This window comes from Leucoraja erinacea, chromosome 19, assembly GCF_028641065.1.
Source record: "Leucoraja erinacea ecotype New England chromosome 19, Leri_hhj_1, whole genome shotgun sequence".
NCBI classification, from domain to species: Eukaryota; Metazoa; Chordata; class Chondrichthyes; order Rajiformes; family Rajidae; genus Leucoraja; species Leucoraja erinaceus.
In genome coordinates, this window is record NC_073395.1 from 28,168,103 (window position 1) to 28,186,705 (window position 18,603).

Here is an 18,603-nt window from a genome sequence, read left to right on the forward strand (position 1 = left end):
AAGTGAAGGGGACAAAATGTAAGAGGAATCTGAGGGGTAACTTTTTCACATAAAGGGTGGTGGGTGTATGGAACATGCTGCCAGATCATCTAGTTGAGGCAACATTTTCCATCGATAGAACAAGTTTGGAGGGATATGGACCAAGCGCAGGCAGGTGGGACTAGTGTAGCTGGGACTTGTTGGTCGGTGTGGACAAGTTGGGCCGAAGGGCCTGTTTCCACATTCATGACTCCATGACTCTAATTATGTTCAACAGTGTTAGTCATCTTCGTAAGTCAACAAATAATACTTACTTTCTGATTCATACACAATCACAGTGAAGTATTTGATGGCTCCATTCACATCGCTGAACCAACTGCAATTGAAGTTGAAGTGTATGGTGGATTTGGTAATGCTGACTGCTTTATTATCAACTCGGATATGTGAGGGCGGAGGAGGTGGACCTAAGAGAAAAATATGTATAAATATGTAGTTAAGGTTTTTGTTGTTAACTTCATGTACACACTACATGTTAAATTTACAATCAATGATACCAAGATAATTTGTCATGATTTTCTGAAGGCATTATTCTAAGGTTAAGTACTTCCGAGTTTCAATTTCAAAAGCTTCAATGTTTAACTTCCCACAAAAAATAGTGACTACATTGGCACTGCTAGTTTAAATTGAAAGCAATTGAAACGTGTCCCTGGGGAGGGCATCACATGCATCTGCGACTTATTTGTAACCAAAACTCAATTGCGCTGTTTTTTGCAGGTACCACATCAATGACAATATATCAGTTCAATTTTGACTTATTCTGTATGAAAATTATTCAAGATTAACGGGATTGGTTTAATAAATGTAGAGTCAAAGCCAGTACTGATCAAAACAAAGTAGCAAAGTGTCTGGAGAAGGCAAATTAATTTTCGGGTTGCAATTATCTTGTTGTAGGAAATGAAGAATAAAGTGAAGCATCGGACCCTGGAACACGTATCAAGCCGATGATGAAAGGAGACAAAAGGATCTACAGCTGCAGTAATCTTGACTGCTGGAGGAACCGAGCAGAGATGGCAGCATCTGTTGAGGGAATGAGCAAACTATGTGCTGCCTGTACGGATTTGTACGTTCACCCCGTGATGGCGTGGATTTGTTCCAGGTGCTCTGGTTTCCTTCGACACTCCAAAGACATGGTTGGTTTTGGTATAAATTGTAAATTGTTCCTAGAGTGTAGGACAGTGCTGGTACAATGGGGATCGCTGGTCGGAGTGGACTCAGTGGGCCAAAGGGCCTGTTTCTGCGCTGTATCTCTAAACTAGACTAAACTAAGCTAAACTGATGAAAGATTAGGGAGCCAAAGGAACCTATATTTGGGGCAGGTGTCTCAAAGTTCTCTGAAGCATTCTCCTCCTGGGGACTTCTAAGGATCAAGATTAGATCATGAAAATTGCCGCATTTCAACATATTGCTGTCACATGTGGACTCCATAAAGGATAAAATGAATGGTCATAAAAAAGAAAGGCGTGCTTGAAAAGGTGAAATTCTGTTCTGTTTGCTACAAAATTAAATTAACTCCATATGTACAGGTATTTGTTTCAAAGGAAGCAAAGACAGTATTTCAAAATATTGTTCAACTAACAGACTTCACAGCGAGAATGCATTTGTCACTGGTGAGGTGGGTGATTAGCAATCATCTCCATTGGTCTTGAGAAGATTAGACTCTAGACGTTAGACAAACAGCGTGGAAACAAGACCGTCGGATCACCAAGCCCGCGCCGACCAGTGATCCCCAGTGCCGTACACGCGCACTATCCTACACACACCAGGGACAATTTACGATTAACAAAGCCAATTAACCTACAAACCTGCACGTCTTTGGAATGTGGGTGGAAACCGGAGCTCCCGGAGAAAACATGGGTGGTCATGGGGAGAATGTACAAACTTCATACAGACAGCACCCGCAGTTAGGATCGAACCCAGGTCTCTGGCGCTGTAAGGCAACAACTGTACCACTGCCACTGTGCCTCCCCTAGATCTTATATTCATAACATTTATCAAGCACAAAATCGACAAGAGATAGTACAGTTTACAAAATCAAAAAAATAGTTATTACATTATTTTAAAATCAGCCTTTTACATCGGTCATTGAAAGCTCGTTGTACTATTAATGGTTCCCAATGATTCCACTTATCATTCTTTTGCAAGGGAAAGTTAATTCACGGTGGTGAAATCATCTGCCCACAGGGCTGATCTGTCCTATCTTTGATCGGAATTTACTAGCTTTATCTTGCACCAAGCATTATTCACATTATTCCCTTATCATGTGTCTGTACATTGTGAATGGCTCAATTGTAATCATGTATTGTCTTTCCATTGTCCGGTTAGCATGAAACAAAAGCTTTTCACTGTACCTTGGTGCGTGACCATAAACTAAACACAAACTCAAACTCTTTTCTTTGCATATAGTGCTCTGATTTTATTAAAATGCTTTAATTGATCTTCACGGTGATGCTTTTTTGAGGAATGGATTGGAGGACAACCCCTTATGGAGATTCTGGGCCACTGCAAATTTCACCCAAAATGGTAGTTTCTCCAGGAATTTGTCCATTGTTGTCAATAATGCAGTGTAAAGATATGACCAATATGTTGCTCAGGTGTGAGTTCTAGAACTTTGACCTTTGGAGGATTAGTGATGTATTTCCAGATCACAATGACATGTATCTTGAAGGGAAGCGTGCAAGTGGTGTTTCAATGCACCTTTTACCTTGGCATTCCGGATGTTAGAGGTGGTAGATTTGGGAAATGTTATCGAAGGATATTCTCAGTTCTGGACTAAATGTAAGACAGTGGTGTATTCATTAAAGAACAAAACAGAGTTCTGACCCAAAACGTCACCTATTCCTTTCCTCCAACGATACCGCCTGTCACGCTGAGTTACTCCAGCATTTTGTGTCTATCTTCAGTATAAACCAGCATCTGAAGTTCCTTCGTAAATATTCTTATAGGTCGTCTAGAGTTTCCAGATTTATACTAAAATTAGAAACCCGATTCCAAATGAAAATCAACAAATTGGAGATCTTTAAAAAAAAAAAACAAACAGAAAATGCTCGAAACACTCAGCAGGCCAGGCAGCATGTGTGGAAAGAGAAACAGAGTTAACAAATTATCAATACAGTCCCACCACCGATTTTCTGGCAACTGGTGGTCTGGCACCTTCTTTAATCCAGACAAACTTTTAACAGGATGTTCTTAATCTCTGGTAGACACAAAATGCTGGGGTAACTCAACGGGTGAGGCAGCATCTCTGGAGAAAAGGAATGGGCGACGTTTCGGGTCGAGACCCTTCTTCAGACTGATGTCAGGGGAGGGGGCGGGATAAAGATAGAATGTAGGCGGAGACAGTAAGACTAGTGGGAGAACTGGGAAGGGGAAGGGGATGGAGAGAGAAAGCAAGGGCTATCTGAAGTTAGAGAAGTCAATGTTCATACTGCTGGGGTGTAAACTACCCAAGCAAAATATGAGGTGCTGTTCCTCCAATTTGCGCTGGGCCTCACTCTGACAATGGAGGAGGCCCAGGCCAGAAAGGTCATGGGAATGGGAGGGGGAGTTGAAGTGCTGAGCAACCGGGAGATCAGGTCGGTTAAGAGGGAATGAGCGGAGGTGTTCAGCGAAACGATCGCCGAGCCTGTTCTTAATCTCCCATGTATTCACTTGTCTTTTAATTTAGAACATTTCAGACAAGCAAATATTTTTTACAGAAGCCTTTATAAATGTGACTATGAATACTTACTATCAATCATGGTGAGAACACTGTCCTCAACAGCATCACTAGTCATTGTATCCGAGATGACCTTTATAGCCACTAAATATTTTTTGTCCGGCTCTAGATCCTTAATGATATGTTGGACTAATCCCTTCTCGATTCGTCGTGAGTATACCAATTCCTTTTTGTCACGGTGGTAACACTCGACATCATAGCCATTGTAGTCTGAGTCAGGGGGTGTCCAGGAACAGGAGACGGCAGTCGAGCTCTGAGGTCTACATCGAATATGCTGTATTTTATCAGGCTCTGCAATATTGCACATTGCATTAGAAACATTTGCAACATCTAAAGAATGCACAGTTTGCATTATTTTTTAAAGCTTAAATACAATTTGCAATAAAACAAAAGCTTTACAGTAATCTATGCAGCCTTGTCACTTGAATGTCTCAGGAACATGGGTGTGGCAAGGTTGGACAAAAAGGCAGCGGCCCAGATGAAAAACGGTGTGATGATGGATGCTGGCGCACATTTGCCTCCGGGCAATAAGTACTTGCACATGTGCCTGTCCAAAGGCAAATTTATGTCCCAAATCATGTCCCTGCCTACTGTACACTTCAGCTCAGCTGTGCACCCGCTTGCTTCATATTCAAGGTTTGGGACGTTCCCAAGTCACGTCTGTCTCCTGAGCCATCGTTACCACTCCTCTTCCACCTTCATCTTTAATAATCATATTATACAGGTTGGGTTATCACCCAAAAATTCTTGCCATTTATTCTAGTGTTTATGAAACCCTTTGATAATTTTATCACTTCTGACCCTCCAAGGTGCTGGAAATCTCACCTGCTTGCCCAGCTGGGAACAGGGCCAACCATCTTGGATGAATATGTCATGGTACGATTATTATTATTATTATTAATAAACTTTATTTCAGACAAGGTCCAGATAAAATACGACATTACACAGAATACATTGCATATAAAAACACCATAAAATACATATTAAAAGCTTAGTAAATTACTTATAAGAGCATCATAAATTATATACAAAAACACAATACATGGTTTAAAATCCAGAATAAAAAGAGAGATCGGTGTCCTACACTGAGACAACTATACCAATGTCAGGGTGACTTATCATAAGACCTGCCAGTTCCTATTTTAAAAGCTATTTGAAAACCCTTTTTTTTTGGCAAGTACAAACAAACATACATATTTTGCACTAACTGGAACCAAAAGTTACACCTTAAAAAAATAAATATTTATTCTATAATACACATTATGTAATAGCTTCTCAATAAAGCATTTTTGCTGGGCCTAGCTAATTATCTCAATAGCCCAAGTGCAATCTTCCATAGAGTCATAGAGTCGTACTGCATGGAAACACACCCTTCAGTCCAACTTGTCCACACTGACCAAGATGACCCATCTACACTAGTCTCAGCAGCCCCCTTTGGCCAATATCCATCTAAAATGTTCCTATCTATGTACCTGCCCAATAAAAAGACATTGGACAGGTACATGGATGTTGTTATAGTACCTGCCTCAACTACCCCGTCTGGCAGCTCGTTCCATACATCCACCATACTCTCAGTGAAATAATTGTCTCTCAGATTCTTATTAAATCTTTCCCTTCTTAACTTAAACCTATGTCCCCTGATTCTTAATTCCCTACTCTGGGTAAAAAGTAGGGGAATCACGAACTATGGTTATTGTAGATTGTATAGGGCTCCTGCATATTATAACGTCAGAAACAAGCTACATGTAAAATATGTCATGTGAATCAATATTTATTTCTTAAAATCTTTCCAATTCAGGTAATCTTCAAGTAAACTTTATTATGGAACAAACTGCCAGAGGAGGTAGTTGAGGCTGGGATTATCCCATCGTTTAAGAAACAGTTAGACAGGTACATGGATAGGTCAGGTTTGGAGAGATATGGACAAAGCGCAGGCAAGTGGGACTAGTGTAGCTGGGACATTGTTGGCAGTGTGAGCTAGTTGGGCCGCAGGGCCTGTTTCCGCACTGTATCACTCTATGACTCTATTTACATAGAAATAAAGAAACATAGAAAATAGGGTGCAGGAGTAGACCATTCGGCCCTTCGAGCCGGCACTGCCATTCAATATGATCATGGCTGATCTTCCAAAATCAGTACCCCGTTCCTGCCTCTCCCCATATCCCTTGGTAAGAACTATATCTAAATCTCTCTTATTTAAATTTCTACATTTATTTCAAATTGTTCTGATCCTCTCGGGATTTTAAAAACAATTCCTTAATGCCATAGCCCAGATTTGGCAAGATACTTAAATTTGCAATAAGAAGTTTAACTGACATGTTAATTTAGGCTCAGCCGCCGTGCACTGCAATTGCTTAATCTGCAAAAGCAACGCATACATTTTAAATCCAGCTTTGAATAATCCTACCAACCCTATTTCTGTGAAGATTTATCTTCAACTCCTTCCAAACAGCAATAATCCAAAAAAAGAGATTGACAAAGATTAAAAAAATTCAACAAGTATTAAAACTATAATGCTTGAATTCACACTACTGATCAGAGAGCTGAAACTAAATTGGTTCACACATTGTTGTTGTGAAGGCAGACAGCTATTTAATTATTTGCAGAGTGAAATCGTTGCCGTTTACTCCACGGTTATACATCAAATATAATTTGCTGACTTTGTTATAGTGATGTTGTTGAATGTGTTTCCTCCTGCCTTTCTATGGGCACTAGTCGTCTTGCGATAATCACTTTCTCGTGAGTTGTTCAGACTGCAATGGCATTACAGAGAAGACCATCCACAACAGACATCAACCTCCCAGCAAGTGGCAGTCACGAATGCAAATCCCAACTGATTACTTTTTCCTTCTTAGTACAGAGGTACTAAGCCTTCTCTGTGAACTGTATTTTAATCATTCTGAGACCAGTCATTGTTGAACCAAGGAAAGACTAAAGTCCATGTTCATAATCTCTAGGAGCATAATTAGGTCATTCGACCCATTAAGTCTACTCTGCCATTCAATCAAGGCTGATCTCTATCTTTCCCACTCAACTCTATTCTCCTGCCTTCACCCCATAACACTTTATACCCGTACGAATCATATGGGACATATCTAGTCTATTGAGTGTGGTGATACCAGCTGGCATCCCTTGACTCCAAACAAATGCATCTGTGTTATACATCTGTGTTATACATACCTTGACTCCAAACAAATGCATCTGTGTTATACATTCTTCTCTGGATTAAGGTAAAGCTATAAAGTTTAAAGGATACCAATTTTTGCTCTTAACAGTGAGAGAATGAAATGATTACTTACTTGTTCTTATATGAGCTTGAATGGGTTGACTGAAGGATTTCAGTGACTTTCCACTGACTGTCCGCACTTCAAAGGTATAGTCACGCCCAGGGTGCAGTTTCTGAATCTTCCGCCCTTTGGACTTCACCGTGGTGTATGGATTAATAACAACAACTTTGTCATCCTTTGGAGTCCACTGCAGCTCAAAGTCATCGTAATCAGTCCATTCAGGAGGACCAAACCATGTTATCACAAGTGAAGTGTTGTTAACATCAGCGAAGGAGACTGATCCTGGAGGCTCTGGGGCTTTGGGAGAATTAGAGGTTATTAATAAAGATAACACTAAATGGTATGCTAACTACACTTTTCCTCTGCTTTCAGTGTTCATGGAAGATATTTGTATAAATAATTCACTTGCATTTCCCACTCTAATGCTTCTTATTGGGATTTATTTTTGCGATCAATTCAAGAAAGATTTAGAACAACACTTGGGATTTATACATCACAGCAGAAACTCCAGAGGCCACAGCTTCATAAGCTAAATGCTGGCATGCACAGCACCTCGCACCAATCCTGCCAAGGTTTGTGTGGACTGAATGATATCAAAGATAAACACAAAGTACTGGAGTAACTCTGGAGCATCTCTGGAGAAAAAGAATGGATGACGTTTTGGGTTGGGACCATTCTTCAGACCAGTGATAAGAACATACATCAGTATCGTGTGTGGATTTGAAATATAGGACAGAGAATGATATATAAAAGGTGGTACTTGTTCGATTTTCCAAAGGACAACTGGCTAATGCTTCCATGCAAGTTTCAAGGATTGAGCAAAGTGAGAGTGGAAAGGTTGTTAAAGAAGCTGCTTGGCTAAGAAAGGAGGAATATGGGTGACAAGGATCAAGGCAACCTGCGGTCACTGGTAGGATGTCAATGAGTTGTTGGATGTCTTCAATGCTGCGTTACAAATGTACACCACCATGTAAGGCTCTGTAACACCAAACCTCGCAGAAATGTCAGCAGCCATATTTGTGAAAGGTTAGTGAAGACCTCAGATGTTTGGGATAATTAACTACTTGTTAACTACCTCAGCTATTTTCCTTGCTTACTGTAGGTCTGTTGGTTTGGTCCTAGATCATTCAACTTCTGATTTGTGTCAATTCACCCAATGATCACTGATGGGTCGATTTTGCAAACTTGGAACGACCCGGTTCAGAACGGTCAGACTTCACACCAGAGTGTTGTCCATTTTGAAAGGATTATCTACAAACTAAAATCCTGGCTCCTATGCATCATGTGCAATGAAGTCACGTCACATTGTTGCACTCTCTCTCTCTCTCTCTCTCTGGAATTCATTCCAATCACGTCAACTGAATGAACTTCAGAGGCAGAGTACATGGCCTTGATACATTTATATACTGCATTAATGCAATGCTGCCAAGAAGGGCATGAATTTTTAAGTAACGCCATCTAGTCATTATGACATTCAGTTCCAAGATGATAACTCAGTGTTAGATCTAGACACTAGGATTTTGGCAGTATACTAGACTGGAAATTAGGCTGTAAAGTTGATCACTAATTAAGTAAACAATGACTGCTATCCAAGTATTACAATATATGAATAGCTAAAGCGTATTATTAACGTTGATGTGATTTTATAATAATTTTCAATCTTCATTGTTCATTTCTGTCTGCACAGAAGCATGTCAAAACTGATCGCTATCAAAAAGGTCGCAAAATTGGTGATTAGTGTACTTTAGAGATGTTTCAAACAGAAGCAAAAGTTTGGTTATGAAAAATAAATCAAATTCCTAGTTTTATTTTAAAAGAGCTCCATTTTACCACCATTCTACCTCGATCATTAAGAACAGTCTAGACCCGTTTTGAATGTCTGTGTTGGGTCAGCAAAAACATTACAGTCTTGCTCATTATTTTGCTTTCTGAATACAATAGGTTGTTCCCATTTTCCAGACAACTTGCCAATTCTATTATAAATCGGTGGTTGCACAAGTACCTGAGACTGTACATTTGCTTCTTGATTCTTATATTTAATTAAAAAAATAACCATTTCCTTATGAACTTCAAAAATCTTGTTTTTATGTAATGTGTTCCAAATTTGCAGGTGTCCTGGACTGAACTGTTTTCCAGAGATTGAGCTACCAATTCTTAAATTAAAACAGTGACTGTACCTCAGAGCTACTTCACTGAGATTGCAAAAGGCACTGTAGAAATTCGAGTGCTGCTGAGTGACGATGGCGTAACACTTTGTAAGGGGAACAGCTGGCCTTGGAGTGGTCTTGTGTAGTAAAGCTTCAATTCAAATCTTAAGCTTCTCTGTTGAGTTTCACTTGATATCATTTCAATTAAAAAAATTGCTTTGGGAACTGGTGCTGTATCAAAACAAGGGTGATTGAACTCAATTCAAATAAAAATATGATGAGAATCCGACCCACTTCCACTCAGGCATGAACCAAACTGCACGGAATCAGGCCCAACTTGTCCATGCCACACAAGTTACCCAACTGAGCTCGTCCCACTTGCCTGCATCTGGCCCATATCCATCCAAACCTTTTCTATGCAGGTACCTCTCAAAGTGTCTTTTAAATGGCATAACTATGCCTGCGTCTAACACTTTCTCTGGCAGCTCATTCCATGTACACGCCGCAAAGGACTCCCACCTTCCCGCAGGTGCTTATCCAAAACTTTTCTAATTGCTTGAGCAAAAACTATCTGTAATCTCTTGTGTCCCCCTTTTAACTAATTGATTGTCTGCTGCTCCACAAACTTACAGTCAGTGAGTTCTTATCATAATCATTCTTCTGTAAAATATTTATTTCTTCACATTTCCCTTCTGTCTATTTTTCTCTTTAAGATACTTGTAAATATGTGTCCTCTGGACTCGGAATCATTTTCTACTGGGAACAACTTTTCTCTAATTCCTGTACAAGATCATGCCAGGTTTCCTATATTTCCACCAAATATGTCATGAACTATCTCCGCTCCATGGAGTACTTCTTCAGGTAGTTTCCTCAACTTCTCTGTTGGTTGAAGTCTGTCTCACTGGAACCCTTCAAGTAAATCTCTTCTGTTCTTTCTCTAGGACCTTCCTCTCCTTCGTCAAATACAGTGACCAAAAGTGGATGGCTTTCCATAACAATTTAATGAATTTTAGGATTGATCTTACAAATAATTTGTGTTGCCACTTTGCTGACTAAACAACCTCACGTTTAGATTAGTACGTGAAGCACCTAATGGTTATGGATTGTTTTGTGTCAAGTAGAAGCAAAATTAGGCGGAACTTGCCCTTCATTTCATGAGCATTTTTTTATTTCCCCAAATTTTCTCCCATCTCCTTCTTTCCTCCACTTTCCTGGGAGTGTTTTTGCTGAGGTTTACTGCTCTGGTACATTTCCTAAGGGGATCCATACGCTGCAGTTTGTTGGATGCCTAACGGTTCAGTCCACTGTTGGTCTAACTCAATGTCCCCACATCCCACCCCACCAGAAGGTCTTTAAACCCAGGGGAAGAACCAAACAATGGTCTCCTCTCTACACCAACAAGATTAAGATTAAGTATATAGTCATTGTTGCTGCATCAGCATAAAATCTGCTGATTTAAGACGGACCAAGCATTGAACAAGGATTTGTTTGGGCCGAGTACCCAGGTACATCTGCTCCTCATTACTGTAGGAAACCAGACCACTTTCCAAATGGAGAAGTCTAGGTGAAAGGCCAGTGTATTTGGGGCAAGACTTTACAGATTAAGAAGATCAAAAACATATAAAGCATGCGGTGAAGAACAGTTAAAGCAGCAGAGTCTGACTGCTGTTAAAGTTATAAGTTTCATCGCATGTTATCGACGATGGTGTGGAATGTTCACAAATAGCAAGTGATTTCACTCCTTTGTTCTGACAGCGCCACCATTAAACAGCCTCACTTTTTTTCTAATGGATGTTCAAGGCACTGCGATGTGACTGTAATAAATGCTGCCTCTTAGCACACACACCATGTCATTGATTCACAATGGAAATATTCAAGCTAAACAAAACTTGTGTTGTAAGTGAAAAGTGGGTGACATCAAATGGTTGACCTGTTGCCCATTTTCCCATTGGATGCCAACAGATAGTGAACCGCAGACAGAATCTCGGAAGGACATGGATAGGGGATGTTTTGGGTCAATCTGAAACATCGCCTATCCATGTCCTCCAGAGATGCCGCCTGACCCATTGAGTTACACCAGCGCTTTGTGGCTTTTTTTTTGTAAACCAACGTCCACAGGTCCTTGTGTCCGGATCATCAACCTCCTTTGGCATCCCTCCATCCCCTTCCTTCATGATGTGCTAAACATTAATCATAGACTATTAACCATGTGAGTTACCATTTATTATGATGAACATTTAAAATTCAATGTGAAGACATGAATCAGTTCTTACCTGTTCTGCCCTGTGTCCCAGCTCTATTAGTCAACTCTCCGCTCTGTGTTACGATCGCAATGTTGTAAATTCTTCCAGGTATCAGGTCCTGAAAATAACATTCCTTCAAGTCTTTCTTGCCAAGCTTATTGTTCTGCAATGTACCATTTGGATTATAAAGTGATATGTTGTAGGAATCAAACTCTCCCATAGCTGGGGTCCATGCGAACTGCAGTGTGTCAGTAAGGTTAACGTTCATCCATCGCAGATGGGTAACCTGAGCTGGAACTAATGACATTAGGTTTGGGTGATTTAATAAGTCAGAAGATTAAAAAAACATCTGTTTTATCACATATCTGAACATCAGCCTTGACATGCAACACTGCAGCAGATACCAAGCTGAGAGTCTCAGCAAACTCTGGGCGAAGTTACAGTAAACAGTTGATTTGTTGAACAGTTGAGTGTGTGTGTGTGGAACGAGCTCATGGAGAAGGTAGTTGAGGCAGGTACTATAACAATGTTTAAGAAACATTTAGACAGGTACATGGATAGGTGAAGTTTAGAGGGATGTGGACCAAACGCAGGCATGTGTGACTAATGTGGATGGGACATGTTGGCCGGTGTGGGCAAGTTGGGCTGAAGGGCCAATGTTTATGTTGCATTATTGACAAAACATCGTCCAGCTGATCCTTGGATAGAAGATGTTCTGAGTTCCATTTTTTCCGCAATTGTAAATGCATTCACATAACGGAAATCTTCTTCTCTGCATGTGAAGAGGGCAATTATCAGAACGAAAAGGAATGCTAAGCCTTTTGTCCGATGATTTCAGCTGCAATGTTGTGGATATTGTGTGAAGTAAGAGTTAGTCTTGTTATATTACGCAGTTAAAACATCCACTCATCGTAGCCAAATGGACAATATCTGAAAGGAGATACCTAAAGGTGGCACGGTGGCGCAGCGGTAGAGTTGCTGCTTTACAGCGCCAGAGACACGGGTTCGATCCTGACTGCGAGTACTGTCTGTACGGAGTTTGTACATTCTCCCTGTGACCACATGGATTTTCACCGGATGCTCCGGTTTCATCCCACACTCCAAAGACGTGCAGGTTTGTAAGTTAATTGGCTTCTATAAATTGGCACTAGTGCCTATAATAGTGTTAGTGTATGGGGTGATTGCTGGTCAGTGCAGTGTTGGTGGGCCAAAGGGCCCGTTTCCACACTGTATCTCTAAAGTCTAAAGTCTAGAGATAAAATTATAACCCGCAATGTACTCACACCATCGATAAAGAATATTTATACTGGAGTATGTTGCAGTGTAGGAGGTAAAGAAATATTGATAAAATGCAATGAAACATTTCTGTTTGGAATGAGCGGAAAGGGTAAATAATGCCTCGTTGATCACGGCGCTTTACCTGTCCGTCCAATGAGAGACGATTCATTTGTCAAGCTCTCACTGTGACTGACTATCACAAGCTTGTATACTTTGCCTGGCGTCAGGTTCTGGAAGGAACATTCTTCCAGGCTCTGGCTGCCAGATTTCCGATCGTGCAGCGTTTTGTCCGAATTGTAGAGGAATATCTCGTAAGAGTCACATTCCCCTTCTGCTTTGGTCCAGCGGAATGATAGGCTCTCGGTGGTTCTCCTGTGCAATGCCAGATGGGTGACTGCAGCTGGAACTGACCAGGGAAAGCAGAATACAGGGTAGGTATCAGCACAAGCTCATGATAACATCTCTAGATAAGACCACTTGCTGTATGATAGTATTGTGACAATGCAAAGACTATATTGTCTCTTGAGATAGAAAAAATCCATTGCCTATTGTCTATGCTATCTCACAGAGCAGTCACATTCCCCTACATATTTCACAATGACCTATTCCTATTGGTAGAGTTGCTGTTTCACAGCACCAGACTTCTGGCACCTGTTCGAAGCAATGGCCAAAAAAGTACATCAACACCTCTACTTCCTTAGAAGGCTTAGGAAGTTTGGGTGTCACCAACCATGCTCACCAACTTCTATAGATGTGCTGCAGAAAGCATTTTATCAGGATGCACCACAGCATGGTTTGGGAACAGCTCCATCCAAGACCACAAGACCTTAAAACTGTGGACGCAGACTAGAACATCATGTGAACCAAACTCTCTTCCATAGTCTTCAACTACACTTCATGTTGCCTTGGCAAGGCCACCAGCATAATCAAAGACCTCCTTGTTGATTTTCTGATAGCCATGTTTCAAACTTCAAAGATCTTCATTTAAATGTACCCAAAATATCCCAATATCCTATCCAATCTTGATGCAATTGATCTAATGTTGTTTGATTTTATGTTTGGCTTTTGGGCTTTAATTTCTCCAACTTCCACATGACATATGATGGCCATTTGGTTCGTTGGTTCCCAGAGCTCTCACATTCCCCAACTTACTTCCCCTGTAACCGTTCCCCGGAACCCCGTTCCCTGGAACCCCATTCCCCGTAATGGGTGGCACGGTGGTGCAGCGGTAGAGTTGCTGCCTTACAGCACCAGAGGCCTGGGTTCGATCCTGACAACAGGTGCTGTCTGTATGGAATTTGTGACCTTGTGGGTTTTCCCCAGGTGCTCCAGTTACCTCCTGCACACCAAAGACACACAGTTTTATGGGTTAATTGACTTCAGTCAAAATTGTAAAATCGTCCCTAGTAGGGAGAATAGGGCCAGTATATGGGAATAGCTGGTTGGTGCGGACTGGGTGGGCCAAACGGTCTATTTCCATGCTATATCTCTAAACTAAATGAAACAAATCTAAATTATTCACTTTTCACTTCCACAGAGCTAATTTTTCCCCATCCCTCCCTAAATAGACCACACCAGAAATGTTTTTTAAGAAGCCATGTGATTTTCTAACAAAAAAAAAACAAATTCTAAACTTTTAAAGTTGGTTAAAAGTTTTAAAGTGCTGTATGCCACGCTTAAAATTCACATTATTTTTGCTAACTCAGTTAAAGTGAACTTTTAATGATAAAGCTATGGTCTCTTAACTACAGGTGTACAAATGAGTTGTGGTGGTGTGTATCTTGTTGTTGCTTCCGCTTCCTTTATACACTTTCACCAGCGGTGACTGCGAGCAACCAACAGGAAACACAGGTGTGAGTGAGGAAAAATTATTGCAGTCATAACAGACTGAAAGCCATCTTTCGCAGCTCACTATTTAGGCCACGCACTTCGAAATGTTTATGTGTCCCCTATCATGACTAATTTTCCCAGCATTAACATAAACAATATTTGGTGGATGTACCATATAAAATCATATGAAGGAATTGGCTGCATACTGAAATATTTTGCAGTTTCTTTGCAGACAGTGACCCAATTCTGTCTTCCAGATCACAAAGGTTGGACTCAATGTGCCAAATGTAGGAGCATAACATTTACAAAGTTGAAGGAGATATTTCAGACAGAGTGAATTTTGCCAAACTCTCTACAAGTTTCACAACCCTGAAAAGACTCCCCAAATAATATTCTGTCGTCCCCCCCTTACCTGTACGTCCCTTGCGGTCCATTCTAATGCTGTGTAACTCCCCACTTACAGTGAAGACACTGATTCTGTACTTTTTGCCAGGCGTTAGGTCATTGAACTTGTATCCCCTGCTGGATGCCGGCACCGACACATTTGATAACATTTGAGTGCCTTGTTCATTCAGGAGTTGCAGAGTGTATCCCTCTTTGATCCCAGAGGCCGGTTGCCAGCTCACTGCCAAGGTACAGGTTGTGTGTTTGTTGTCAACGGATAGATCTGTGACTGAGGCAGGAACTGGAAACACAGAAGAATGATTAGAAATGGATTCAGTTGCTCAGGTTAGATCGTGTTTAAATAATATAGTATTATTGGACACAACATGTTATTGTAACTCCGGGACATCCACGAACTCCTACGGACCCGCTACGGACATTCTCTGAGTTCGAATCAGGGGAAAACTCGGGAGAACTCTTGAATTACCTCGAACAGTGGGACAGGCCCTTAAGAACTAGCGAGTACCAGTCCCTCAAAGAAAGTTTATACTTGTTAAATTCCTCAAACTTTCTACCAATTATTATAAAATGTATACCTCTCCCCCCCACCTCCGTTAGCGATTTGTCTGCTATTTAGAGGAATAGGCTGTTTAGCCTCTCTTAATTTTATGCACCTCAGTTAAACTTTCCCTCAGTCTCTGCTGTTCTAATGAAAGCCGAGACTGTCTCTCCTCATAACTATAATTCTCCAGCATTTATCATTTCTTGTAAATCACTTCTGCACCTTCTAGTGCAATCACACCTTTTCTGTAGTGTGTTTACCCAAAACGTACACCTCTCACAAGCTCCTGCGTTGTACATCTTGGCAGTTAGGGCAGGTTTCCTGTATATCTTCCTAACATGATTATCCACCCATTCTACTGCCATCAGGGTTTAGTGGGAATGAATTTCCTAGAAAGCTCTTAGTTACTGACCATCCCCATACCTTGCGTGCCCTTCCCAGCTTTATGACCTCATTTGTCTGGGACTGAACTCCTTGCCTACCTGCTAATCAGCCCAATTAAATCATTCTGTAGCCTGGAGCATTCCTCCTCACAATGCACCCATTAATAACAAACTTCTTAATTACAGACCCTACATTTGTCCAAATCACTCACATTTACCACAGAAAGTAAAAAGCCTTGTACCGAGCACTGTGAAGCCCCGAAGCAATAACACACTCGTCATTAAAAATTCCACTGATTATTTGACCCAGCTTTCTGCCACTTAACCAGTTTTAACCCAACCTGCCACATCCTTTAGACACTGTAGACATTACCATCACCAAACATTGGTCAAATTCATTCATCTCCATCAAATGTTCTATCCCGAATGCCACGTGCTGCAACCTGAAAAAGGGTGACACACATTGCTGGAGTAACTCAGCGGGTCAGGCTGCATCTCTGGAGAGAAGGAATAAGTGACGTTTCGGGTCACTCTTATTCAGACCTGAAACGTCACTCATCAGTCTGAAGAAGGGTCTCGACCCGAAACGTCTCCTATTCTTTTTCTCCAAAGACATTGCCTGACCCGCTGAATTACTCCAGCATTTTGTGTCTTTCTTCAGTGTAAACTAGCATCTGCAGTTCCTTCCTATACTCAACTTGAAAAAACTTAGACAGATTCGACCTTCCCTTGATGGTCCCATGATGTTTGTCGTCAATTATCTGGTGACTCTGCATGCTGAATTATATCATTCCTGATCATTTTTTTCCCCCTTTTCCCGTTAATCAACTGTAGACACAAAGAACTGCAGATGGTAGTTTACAAATAAAAAGACGCAAAGTGCTGGAGTAAATCAGTCCAAAGAATGGTCCCAACCCGAAACGTTGCCTCACCATGTTGGCCAGAGATGCTGCCTGACCCGCTGAGTTACTCCAGTACTTAGTTCTTTTTCCCAATAATAAACTGATCAGCCTGTTGTTACTTGGTCTATCACTTTCTCCTACTCTACACTACAGTACCTTATCAATAATATTCCAGTCCATGCCTGTGGCCAAAATGCACTGGAAATGTATAGTAAGAGCTTGCTCTTTTTTTTCTTATTTCCTTTACAGGCAAAACAACACAGCACTTCAGTCTGATAATTTACCTATTTTTCTATGCTCTCTCTCTCTCAATGTTTATCACTCCCATTATTTTTCCATAATATCCTTAATATTAATACCCATACCATCTACCTCTTCAATTGAATTTGATGTTAAGTTGCTAGTCGGAATTTCTACATGTCTTCTTTTTCCACAACAGGGCTGCTACTTTATTAACAAAGTACATACAATATTATAAATAGCATTACATAGAGTCACACAGTGTGGTAACAGGCCCTTCAGCCCAACTTGCCCATGCCGACCAACATGCTCTACATGACTACTTTAGTCCCACCTGCCTGTGTTTAGCCCATATCCCTCTAAACCTATTCTAACCCGGTACCTGTCTAAATGTTTCTTAAACGTAGCGATTGTATCTGCCTCACCTACCTCCTCCAACAGCTCGTTCCATACGCCCACCACCCTTTATGTAAAAATAGTTAACCCTTAGGTTCCTAGTTAATCTTTCACCTCTCACCTTAAACCTATGTCCTCTGGTTTTTAATTCCCCTACTCCAAGCATGAGTGTGCATTTATGTGCATACTTTCATACGTGTAGGAGCAGAATTAGACCATTCGGCCCATCAAGTCTACCCTGCCATTCAATCATGGCTGATCCCTCTTTCCCTCTCAACCCCATTCACCTGCCATTCAAGAAAATTACATTTACAAGATTGCAAGATTGCATTTACCCGATCTATTCCTCTCATTATTTTGTACACCTCTTTAAGGTCACCCCTCATCTTCTTGTGCTCTATGGGATAAAGTCCTAGCCTGCTCAACCTCTCCCTACAGCTCAGCCCCTTGAGTCCTGGCAACAACCCTGTAAATAAAGAATGAATGCGTTTATTTCAGCTTATGCAACAATAAATAGGGAACATCGGAGTGTGACTTACCAGTGCGTCCAAATGCTGTTAAATTATTATGGAAGCGGCCACTGTTTGACTGAACTAATATGTGGTATAACTCTCCTGTCTCCAGGTCATAGATGATGTGCTCATGCACATGTTTTGGAACAGAACGAAAAGAGATTTGATGGCCCTCGTGGGATAAGATCACAGTGTAGCTGTCCACATCACCTTCTCCAGGAGACCAATTCACCTTAAGGCCCTTTGTCACTCCACTGTTTGTCACATGGATGCTTTTAACGGCACTTGGCACTAGAGGAAGATGCATACGCACAGAAGTATTAGTGGCTGTGTTCATATGTTGTAAACAGCTGCCAAGAAAGATCATTTATTAAATATTTAATGCAAACAGATGTATACATCAGTAGAATAAACTTTACACTTTCTCACAAGGAAAACGTACAAACTCCGCACAGACAGCAACCGTATTTGGGATCAAACCATATAAACCATATAACCATATAACAATTACAGCATGGAAACAGGCCATCTCGACCCTTCTAGTCCGTGCCGAACACATAATCTCCCCTAGTCCCACATACCTGCGCTCAGACCATAACCCTCCATTCCCTTCCCATCCATATAACTATCCAAACCTGGGTCTCAGGCCCCATAAGACGGCAACTTTACCGCCGCGCCACTGTGC

At 41.1% G+C, this 18,603-nt stretch overlaps 1 protein-coding gene across 3 annotated transcripts in view; it reads right to left on the minus strand.

Moving 5' to 3' along the window:
* The window catches only part of ptprb (protein tyrosine phosphatase receptor type b), an 88,972-nt gene that overhangs the window by 24,976 nt on the left and 45,393 nt on the right, over positions 1 to 18,603 (minus strand). For all 3 annotated transcript variants that reach the window (XM_055650734.1, XM_055650733.1, XM_055650735.1), the window contains 7 exons: positions 17,946 to 18,209; positions 14,952 to 15,224; positions 12,852 to 13,115; positions 11,462 to 11,728; positions 7,054 to 7,338; positions 3,767 to 4,045; positions 294 to 443 (listed from right to left, as the gene is read on the minus strand). In XM_055650734.1, coding sequence (XP_055506709.1) covers positions 294 to 443; positions 3,767 to 4,045; positions 7,054 to 7,338; positions 11,462 to 11,728; positions 12,852 to 13,115; positions 14,952 to 15,224; positions 17,946 to 18,209 — 1,782 coding nt within the window. The remainder of the gene's footprint in view (positions 1 to 293; positions 444 to 3,766; positions 4,046 to 7,053; positions 7,339 to 11,461; positions 11,729 to 12,851; positions 13,116 to 14,951; positions 15,225 to 17,945; positions 18,210 to 18,603) is intronic.